Below are 11,570 nucleotides of genomic sequence, written 5' to 3'. Positions count from 1 at the left end.
CATTTTTATCTGCATAAATATGTACTTAAGTTATAGTTATATATGCATTTATTTAATAATATTAATAATAACAAGTTTAAAAAATAATATTTTTATTTGAGATTTCAATAAAATAATAAAAATAAAAATAAAGGTTTTTACAGAAAAATCATAATATTTTGAACTAGTTTACGAATTAGTCTCAAATTAATTTGTTACTGAGAAAAAATGATGATAATGCAACATTTTATCAGTTTTTATGACTTTTTTTTTTTTGTAAAAAAATAATAATTTGAAAACTATATCATAAAGTTACCTAAAATATTAGGATTTTTTTAGAGATTTTCCTTATTTTATATGTATTTTTTAATAATTAAAATTTTACAATACTCATGAAATATAAATATTAAAGTATTAGTTTAAAATTTTATACCTAAATAACGTAATATAAAATATAAAATAATTAGTAAGGTAATTCTATAAAATAAAATTATTTTAAAATAAATATTGAAAGATGATATGTAATTAGTAAGGCTTGCAAACAATCTTGCAGAAGCTGAAAGAACTTGATAACATGGTTTTTCTAAAGTGGTTGCAAGCTTGCGTCGCTCTTAGACTTAATATCATTATTTGCTAACCAAGTATTATACATGTACTCGTTTGATACGTTTGAATTTTAAGGTTAAGAGGGTAATATATTTTTCGATTTATACATATTTGATCACTTAGTTTTTTTTCATCCACATTACTCATTCAACTTGTTAAACTGTACACATTTATTCCTTATGACCGGTTACTCCGGTTAGCCGAGAAAAATGACTTAATAGGGTAATATATTTCTCATTTTGTACCCATTTAGCCATTAATATTTTTGTGCACATTTAGTCCTTAATATTTTTTGTTTCAAAATAAGTCATTTTTGTTTTTGTACCCATTCAGTACTTATGAATGATTTCTTTAGTTTTTTCTCACGACATCTTACATGAGACTATCATTGATGAAGTGTGGGGTTGTTGATGTTTATGTGTAATGTCTCATTTTCACAACTAAAAATTTTCATTTTTAAATAAGGCAAAAGTTCCTAATTATAAATTCATTATTAAGAAAAAAAATGTTTATTCCAAAATACATTTATCGAAAATCAGAGTAATATAAGAAACACAGAATCCTCAATACTATTGATGAGTGTATACAATCATGTCTTCGTCTTTCCACGATCAATGATAGAACCTGAAAACATAAACAACTGGGTAAGCACAAAGTTTAGTAAATTTTCTCCAAAATACTCGATACAACAAACGTATTATCATGCATAACGAACTCACACTCATCAGATTGGAATACCTTGTCCTAATCAGTTATCAGACTGGAATGCCAACATGCAACAGGTCCAATCAGTCATTAGACTGGAATACCCAGGGTTTCTCGGCATGCCGCCTTAACCCAACCGCTCTTCTTGAGTCTCCGTGCCTACACCTTACAGTCGGTCCGCACCAGATATCTTAGCCTACAACATATAGCAGGACCACCTCAACCTATCCCACCACCATATGGCTATCCCATGTAAGATGTCGTGAGAAAACCTAAAGAAATCATTTATAAGTACTGAATGAGTACAAAAAAATGACTTATTTTGAAACCAAAAAAAATATTAAGGACTAAGTGTGTACAAAAATATTAAGAACTAAATGTGCACAAAGTGTGAAATATATTGCCCTATTAAGTCATTTTTAACGGCTAACCTGGAGTAGCCGGTCATAAGGACTAAATGTGTACAATTTAACAAGTTGAAGTGGTAAATGTGTACGAAAATAAAAGTCAGTGACTAAATGTGTACAAATCAAAAAATACATTACCATTTTAAGTCATCATCCATATAAGTATCTACGGAAGTTGTTTAAATAGGCCCTTGTGACTTGTTATAAGATGCTTACTTGCTCTATCTTATTTAGTAATTCATTTTTATTAAATCGTCTTGAGTGTTTTTTTTTTTTTGAGTATGCGGGTTTATAAATTTACCTCTAAGTGTTATTTATCAACCATAATATTCCAATCATCGATACAATCAAGGGTTCCAATCATGTTTTGGACCTAAGGCAAGAAGGGAAAAAAGACACTTAAAATATAAAAAATTTTATTAAGTTTTTTACAATTACTCAATAATTGAAAAAAAAAAATTACTTGTACTAGTTTCTAAATATAACATTTTCGATTATATATATATATATATATATATATATATATATATATATATATATATATATATATATATATATATATGTAAGCAGGATCGGATGAGGACTCTTTTTAAAGTGATGACTCGTGAGGACACCTTAAAAAATTTGAAAAAAAAATCTAAAAAAAATACAAATAATAAAATCGAGCATAGTACTATGCTTGATTTTATTATTTGTATTATTTTAGATTTTTTTCAAACTTTTTAAGGTGTTCTCACGAGTTTTCACTTTAAATAGAGTTTTCACCGGAACCGGACCATATATATATATATATATATATATATATATATATATATATATATATATATATATATATATATATATATATGATTTGTATATAGAACCTTTTAAATGATATAGTTTAAACAAAACAAAATACAGTTTCATTTTCTCTTAATTTTGTTTTAATAGAATACCATTAAATTGAGTTAAATTATGGAATGAAAAAGATCAATTATATATTTTTTTATTACAAAGCATCATTGAAGTTTATAAGGAAAGTAAAAAATCAATACTTTTTAACGAATATAACTCAAATGTTTTGTCCTTCAGTTAAAAAACTATATCAAATGATTTGTGAAAAGTTTGATTGAGTTATTGCATGTTCTTTTATCTTTTATTCTATTAGTTTTCATTTAAAATTTAATAGGGTTGATTAAATGGTCATGACTTTTAATGCTTTAAGTTCTTAGACACAATGAAAAAAAACATAAATTCGATCGGTTTAGTATGGTCACATGATTAAGGAAAAATAGTAAACGAGATAGCATGATTAGTTTTGCTATATATATATATAGAGAGAGAGAGAGAGAGATCAAAACTACATAGTTTGGAGGGTTTTATATAAGCTTAGGTACATAAGATCCACGTATTCCTTAATCCTATATATATATATATATATATATATATATATATATATATATATATATATATATATATATATATATATATATATATATATTGTGACATCCCCATTTTCACGGCAATAAAAGACCGATTTTGTTTATGTTTTACAAAAATCAGAGTATCTCTTTTAATAAAAAGGTTGTGGAATTTGTTCCCAATAAAACATGATAAATACGTTATCAAAGCATTTCCGAAGAAAAGTATTTTTATTCATTTTAAAACATTTGGGATGTCATTGTCAATACAAAAACATAAGCATAAACAGAACTTACATTCATTATCACTAGTGATTTATATCTCCTTAATCTCTCAGTGTAATGTGACTTCATATCAACACCTGTGATATAAATAAACTGAGTGAGTCAGGTTGGAAAACCTGGTGAGTACATAGGGTTTTCAACCTATAATAATATAATTATTATGTTTAAACATTTAAACAATCAACCCAATTACTCATCCTCATTATCTTCTTTATTCTACCCTAAGAATTCAAGTATTCCTCGTTTATTTATTCCTAAGGGTTATCCTAAGGAATAGGCACGAAATCCATCGTTGCCAAGGTTTACTCAACATGCACTAAATCCATAGTTACCAAGGTTTATCTCGTTTATTGAGAGTATCATTTTCCGAGACTCCTCTCGCAATACAGGTCAATGAGTTTTATCTCGTTTATCAATGGTATCGTTTCCGAGAATCCACTCGCAATACATGTCAATGGATTTTTAGAGTACACCTGGTGAATACACAGTTCAAAACACCTACAGGTTGCGAGCCTGCTAGTGTCCACTGGACTGTCTAGAATAGTTTGTGGTTGTCACCCATACTCTGCTGAATGACAGGGCCAACACTAGGGTAAAAGGCTTCTCTCATGGTTCACCTCTCACCCTTACCTCATTGTTTATATCACCTATTCATCATTTTATTTTTGTCACACATAAACTATTTCATCTACTCATGCTTTACGCAACACATTTTGTAGATATAAAATACGTATACAATTTAAAACATGTATAAAAATCTTTCACCCAGCACAGAGAGTAAGTATTCAGACAGTATACACACATAGCACATAATTTATATAAAATACTTCATATCTATGTGTAAGTTGAAAGTAACTATGCACTCACTTGATTAGGTGGTGACTCGGCACTCGGACAGCACTTCATTACTCTTAAAATAATTTTCCTCGACAAAACCTAGTATCATATCACTAGGGTTTAGTCTAATGTTAACCGCGACTAATTAGTAGTCTAGCTATTATTACTATTACATAAGCATTAACACAATACTTTTCACCCATTATATACAGACGAGGTCAGACATGGAACACTGGAGGGCAGGATCATTTTGGCATATAAGCACTTTTGAATCCAGCAACCCAAGAGGCCCTCCAAACCGGATCCCCCGTACCGCGAGTGGTTAAAAAGATATTATAACGACACTTATATAACTCATAATAATAGCTCAAATATTTATTATAAGTTCCTAATAACATTACTATATTGAAACATAAGTTATACTAAAGTTAGGGTAGGCGCAGCTCACTTACAATGAGTTTTTCTCAAAACCGGGCTCCGCTGGAGCAGCGTTCCCGAGCCAAAAGGCTCTTCTTCTTGGAGCCGTCGGGTGCTCCGGGGCTTCCGCCTCATGCTAGGGAGGTTCCCTAGGCTTTTTAGGGGTTTCGAGGGCTAGAGAGAGGTTCTAGAGAGAGAGGAAGAAGTAGGAAGGTGTGAGAATGAATGGAGGCCTCACCACTTATTTATAGGGGCTGGAGGAAGGTTCACGTCATGAATTTTTGATATTCACGTCGTGATCCAGGCTGGCTACAGCCAGCCGCAGCCTGGTGCTGACACGTGGCATCCCACACAGGGTGAAAATCAGCCGATTTTCAAAAATTCATAACTTTCGCATACGAGCTTCGTTTTCGACGTTCTTTTTTTCCACGCGTAGGTAAAAACAAGATCTACAACTTTCATTTAGACTCCGTTGGCTAATTCTTAACTGGTCTTAAATTTAACAGTACGAGGAGATTAGACTGTTAAATGACCACGAAGAATTTGTAACTCCTTCATACGGACTCCGTTTTCGTCTGTCTTTTTACCGTTGAGTTCCTATTAATGAGATATTTAACTCTCATTTAGGTCGCGTAGGCCAAAAGCCGCTCGAACTAAAATTCGAGTTTCGGGTCGTGCACTGCTATGCCAAATCTTAGAAAATTATAACTTCCTCATACGAAGTCAGATTTGTGCGTTCTTTTTATGGACGTTCTCGATTTAACATATACTACAACTTTTATTTAGATCACTAAGGCTAAAAAGTCTTTATCAAAGATTCACTATTTACGTCTCCCGGTGTCGTGCCGGTTTTGCCGCGAAACTTCGACGGGCCATAAATTCTTCGTTATAACTCGGATTTCGGCGTTCTTTATATGTACGAAAACCTTTAGACATATTCTACAACTTGGTTAAGATTATTTATTCTAAATAATCTTTTGCCAAAAAGTCGTTTTTGACACTTATTGTATCTAAATTGACTAGTCCGGATCTACGGGCGTTATATATATATATATATATATATATATATATATATATATATATATATATATATATATATATATATATATATATATATATATATATAGGGTTATGTTATTTTGTTTTTACTAACTATTATGTGCCAGAATGCACAGATCTGGACCATCGGATGGAATATAATCAAATGTCATGATTTGAGGGTCTATGGTAGTAGAATAGGATAGTATGTACCATATAATCACATAAATTTCAGCATAAGGGCATTTTAGTCAATTAACCTATATTAAAAAAGGAAATTTTTGGATTTTTAGGGATGATTAATTCCTTTATTTTTTAAAAATCTGAATATTTTAAATTAATTCAAATTTAAAAATCCGATTTTATTCTGTCAGAATGATAGAATGTCAACCATAAACTAGTAAATGTATTTTTCGATTTTATTCTGTCAGAATGGCAGAATGCCAAACATAAACTAGTAAATACATTCTGAAAGAATACACAAAATCGATTCTTGAACTAATAATATATCAAAAAATTACATTGTATGATTGTGATTCATTGAATAATAACAAACATTCTGAAAGAATAAACAAGTATAATTCTTAAAAAATAACAACATTCTTAAAAAATGAGTGTGATCATTCTTTAATTCATTCTTCAACCCTTTCCCATCAGGTCTTCAAGCCATTATTGAAGCCTTTTCTACCAGAAATTCATTGCCAAGTAATTTGTAGTGATATACTTGTAAAACCTGCACATTAAACATACAAATAATTAACTACAATTCTATCAGAATACAACAAATAATATTCTTACAAAATAAACTATTCTGCAAGAATATTATTTAAGAATTTGTATTATCAAGAATATATCCAACAAACAAAATAAGGAACTAGCATCAACCTATTCTGACAGAATAAGGAACTAACATTCTTCGGGTTCCATGTGTTTCTTCTCGATATGTTCAATGTATTTAACTGCAAATTCTGACAGAATAAGGAACTAGCATCAACCTATTGTTATGAAAATGACATCCAACCCAATCTAAATTGAGTTATATAGTTCTGAAAGAATAAGGAACAAAGTGAAGTAAAAACATTAATGATTTTTAACTATTTTTTCATTGAGGCATTTTATCAAACATGTGGTGTGCTTCTTCAGTTTCTTCAAAAAAAATTAGTGATAGTCTTACCAATTCAGTTTCTTGAATTCAAGAAATAACCCCAAACAACCATGAGTTATATCCCATCCATTATCATAATTTTTTTCAGGAAAACCCAAACATCCAAATTTACATGGATTCAAATCAAAATAAGATGAAGAAGAAGATCACCTGTTGGCCATGGAAACAATAAAGAAGATCAAAAACTGCAAACTTTATGAAATTGAATGTCCCATTCGAATGAAACAGCAACTTCGATTCATAACGAATTAACCTTTTTTATCAATTAATTGAAAGAAACAATAAAGAACATCAAAAAATATATACCTAACGATTATAAACAAGATTTCAAAGTTCAAACGATAAAGGCTTTATACAAAATCTCGGATAGATCCCGATGATGATGAAGGTTGATCAACAATTTGATGGTGGTGGAATAGCCACTTGCTGCGGATTTGGTCAACAATGAAGACCACCAAGCATAAAGAAGTTGGAACAATGGTGGTCGACGGATTAGGAGGTGTTGGTGATGTACGTCTCTGGAAAAAACGGTGGTGTAGGGTTTTAATAGGTAAATAAAAATTGATCCCTTAAATAAAGGGATATCAGTTGTTAATTTTGGATATTCATTAATACATATATGTAATATTACTAATTTACCCTTATTTAATTAATTAATTAATTAATTATTTGCTAATTTCTGGTTGGTGCATTTAGGCACATAATATTTGCTAAAAACATTTGAACCTATCTCTCTCTCTCTCTCTCTCTCTCTCTCTCTATATATATATATATATATATATATATATATATATATATATATATATATATATATATATATATATATATATATATATATAATCCATAAAAAAAATTTGGATCCCTTTAAAAGAATGGTCTTAAACGCTCGCCCTATTGTCCACCCTCTAGGACGGGCCTGGATACAATTCGTATTCCCCCACTATAAAATAAATTAACAAGCTAATAACTTTGGACAACATATTGGCTAGAAGTTATCGACAACCGATGAGACTTATCGGCCGAGTCCTTGATGAATTCCGTGTCCCCGTCCAAAAAATAAATCCATAAAAACTTGTTTAAAAATAATGATTTGAAGAAAAACTTGTATAGAACGAAATCTAAAAAGGATGTAACAATGTATTATAAAAATAATAAAAAAATTTGTTTCATATAACTAAATCTAACTTGTAATAAATAAATAAATAAGAAACATTACAAAAGCAATTTATGACAAATTCGTAAAAAGAAACAAAATTTATGAAAATTTAATAATAATAATAATTAAAAAAAAAAACAAATAAGACAATTTATGACAGTTTAATAATAATAATAATTAAAAAAAAAAAAAAAAAAAAAAAAAAAAAAAAAAAAAAAAGGCATAGACCTAATTCGTCAAAAGAAACAAAACTTATGACAAATTCGTAAAAAGAACAAATTGGCTAAATGAGGGAAAACTTATAAATCTGCAATAGAACATCATAGTACCCCATTTTGAGCAACTTTATTACGTTGTTGCTTCAGGACATAAAAATGTAAAAAGTGACTTTTTTGGATACAAACAAAATAATTAGTTAGCTAATAATCGTTTTCACCCGTGTGGTGTACTCAATGTTAGAATCAGAAATCGATGTTTTAGAGCGCAAGGGTTGCACTTGACAAGTATGCCAATAATATAACTCAAATACATATGATCATACAACGAAATACTTCTATAGCACAACTAAATACTACTTTTATGCAAAATATAAATCCTAAACATTCCCGTAATATATAGACACAAAGTTAAAAAGATTCATTATTATTCAATGAAATTAATTCATCTTGAAGCAACAATCATGAGCTTTAAATATACCATCACTAGGACTTACATCATTCCTATTGTTTTGGTCATAACACTTGTCACAAGTTATGTAAATATATAATATATCTTCTTTAAGGGTCCCAAGAACCCCTCTTTCTTGTTATCTACCGTTTTTCCATGAATAAGTATTTATCTACTTGATTCGTTTTACAACTATACAACACGAACCAATGCATTGATCATGAGTATTTCATAGGGTTTCATATTATGATACTTTGCTTTTTGGCATGGAAGAAAGTTGATAGATCATGTATGCTTGTTTTAGCAATAACGAGGTGAAAATTCACAAGTGAGGTTTCATGTTCAAGTATGGGCATCACCTTCCTTGTTGGTGCAGGTGTTGGTACTGATATTGATGTGGGTGCTGGTGTTGGCACCGATACTGATATACCGGATTGAGAATAGGTGATAGATCCAAGTGCTTTTCGAGACAATAAACTGATAACTTTACGGCTCTGGCTACCATTATTCTTTATTTCCCCTAACATAACATGATAACATCGAAAAACTTATGTAAAAAGTGCATATTTCATGAAAGCAAAACAAGAATCAAATTCCAAAATGATGATGTATGTAAGATTTTGTCAATCATGTCAAAAAAAGTACATACATACCGTTATAATCCAAGGGTTTTGCAGAAGCAGACAAATGAACAAGAATAGGAGTGATGATAGTGAGAGCTGCCCAAAAGAACAATATAACAAGAAAGGTTCTACCCAACATTTTCATCAACAAGATATGTATGAAAATTTGGTTTGATGGTTTTATATGACAATCTTCAAAATGGTCTCTAATTTGAAGACCCTTTGATAAAGATGGTTTCCTTTTTCTAGAAATGAAATTCCCAAATCCAAACCAATGTTGTTATAATGACATGTACATCTTGCATTTGCACTTGTACATAGCTCTCGATCTAACAATTCCATCTTTAGGGAAAAGAGTAGAAAGAGACCATGACTAATATAATGAGATTAGTTGTAAGAAATGCTAATTATTAAAACAACTACTCAATTAACAATATTTTTTGGAAATGAAAAAAGTAGTACACTCACTTTCTATCGTTGGTAGTTGAAAAGTGGTTGTACCAATCACATAAAACTCTCCATAGCATCTCATACACTTTTCACACAACACTAACACATATAAGAAGGGTATTTACGTCTTTTCATAGTCTCCCAACACATATAACAAGAGTATTTACGTCTTTTCACACAACACTTTTCGCACAACACTAACACTATAACAAGGGTATTTACGTCTTTTCACAGTCTCCCGCCAAAAACTACAATTTTTATCCTATTTGATGTATGAAATGATACAAATATTGCAAATAAGCCAGCAGACAGTATTATTATTATTAGGAAAACATGTCATCTTAAAAGGGAACATATTTTTTTGTTTCTAAAGTGTTATAAACGAGGGATACTTTCATAAAAATTAAAAAAAAAAAAAAAAAAAAAAAAAAAAAAAAAAAAAAGTTACTCCTAATCCTATCTTGAACCCTACTCAACTGCTTCTTCAACCTCGATGAATGGGTGAACCACCAGCACTACCTCCAGGCGACTTCCTCCCACCGTATTTCTGTTAAAAAATTAAATATATTTTTTATATTTGTATTTGATTAAAAAAATAATAATTTGATTATTATTACCTGTTTCCCAGTGGTAAATGGGACATATTTGTATTTAATCATGTGCATGATTTGGCGTTTCATTGTGAGAGCGAATAAAACGATCCAATAGCAAAGCAGAATTGGCCAGAAAACAGGAACATCAAATAGAGAAAAGAATGTCATCAAGAAAGCTACCATGAAAGCTTTTGTGATTGCATACCTGTAATTTTCAAAAAAAATGAATCAGCTACAAACAAGATCTCTATATGAGAATCCAACATTTAAGAAATCGATTACTTTTAAGTGATTGAGAAAACCCTAAACTAAACTCACCAAAACTTGAACTCTGGAAGACGACGAATGAAAGGCCTAAATTCATCGGATTCTTTTGTGGGAAGTGAGGCTCCATCAAGAACTTCAAGCTCTGGATCAACTTTTGGTGAGAGGAATCCAATTAACAGGTTTAAGATGTAAATCCCAAGTCCATAAGAGATGATGTAAAACCCTTCGAGGTAATAGACTCTCAACACATAAATGGATGCAACACCGAGTGTCCCTAGCCACCTATGAACAGGAAGAGGTGTAGATTTGTCGAGATAAAACTGAAACACTCTTGAGAATTCACTTTTCCATTTTGCTACTGGTGCCATTGGGGAGGTGGAATCAGCCCCTAATCCTTCCATGGAGAACAAACTTTGATCTTTCTGTAGTCGGAATGCAAAACATAAGAGATAATCAGCAAGAACAATAGTTATGAAGATGAATCCAATTACTTATCTAACTCGATGAATCTGTCAAATTAAGCAGTGAGATGATGATTTTACAGGACCATTAAAATGTAAAACGACGTTCTGGAAACTAGATTGAAATTCTTAAAACCGGTAATAACAGAATTAGGTCAACGAAAATGGTTGTGTTAAGATAGTGTTGATAATTTGTTGATCATATATGGAAAGCGAATCAAACAAAAAATTGTTTACCCCTTTGCAGATGTTATCAAGCGATAGAAGAGGTCGAATCCTGAGTATTGAATGATAAGCACGTGAAGGGTGAATCGATCATGAAAATAGGTGAAGTGAGAGTTTAAGAGCTCAAACAACCCAGGGGAAATCGTTGTTTTAGGGTTCTTAGCGTTGTACCTGATACGATAATTATCCAGAATCGTAAAACCGAATGGAATTGCACCCAATTTGCTTTGTGTTATTCGGATTTTGGAATTGGACCATGTAATTTGGTATTGTATGTTCCGGTTGTTGCA

General features: G+C 30.7%; 1 protein-coding gene across 1 annotated transcript; it reads right to left on the bottom strand.

Annotated features, from left to right (window-relative positions):
* Window positions 1–8,621: 8,621 nt before the first annotated feature.
* On the bottom strand, window positions 8,622–11,570 carry LOC111884994 (protein RER1B). The gene is made up of 5 exons (XM_023881296.3): window positions 11,293–11,570; window positions 10,646–11,016; window positions 10,352–10,532; window positions 9,315–10,281; window positions 8,622–9,181 (listed from the first exon to the last, which is right to left on the bottom strand). The coding sequence occupies exons 2-4, from the start codon at window positions 10,993–10,995 to the stop codon at window positions 10,219–10,221; spliced, it is 594 nt and encodes a 197-aa protein (XP_023737064.1). The 5' UTR covers window positions 10,996–11,016; window positions 11,293–11,570; the 3' UTR covers window positions 8,622–9,181; window positions 9,315–10,218.

The sequence above is a fragment of the Lactuca sativa genome, chromosome 4 (genome assembly GCF_002870075.4).
Source record: "Lactuca sativa cultivar Salinas chromosome 4, Lsat_Salinas_v11, whole genome shotgun sequence".
Lineage (NCBI taxonomy): Eukaryota > Viridiplantae > Streptophyta > Magnoliopsida > Asterales > Asteraceae > Lactuca > Lactuca sativa.
This window is presented reverse-complemented; position numbering and strand designations above follow the sequence as displayed.

Coding starts and splice junctions, on each gene's coding strand:
- LOC111884994 (XM_023881296.3), bottom strand. CDS start 10,995: ATGGAAGGATTAGGGGCTGATTCCACCTCCCCAATGGCACCAGTAGCA. Junction 10,533..10,645: donor CTTCCAGAGTTCAAGTTTTG/GTGAGTTTAGTT, acceptor TGAAAATTACAG/GTATGCAATCACAAAAGCTT. Junction 10,282..10,351: donor CATTTACCACTGGGAAACAG/GTAATAATAATC, acceptor ATTTTTTAACAG/AAATACGGTGGGAGGAAGTC.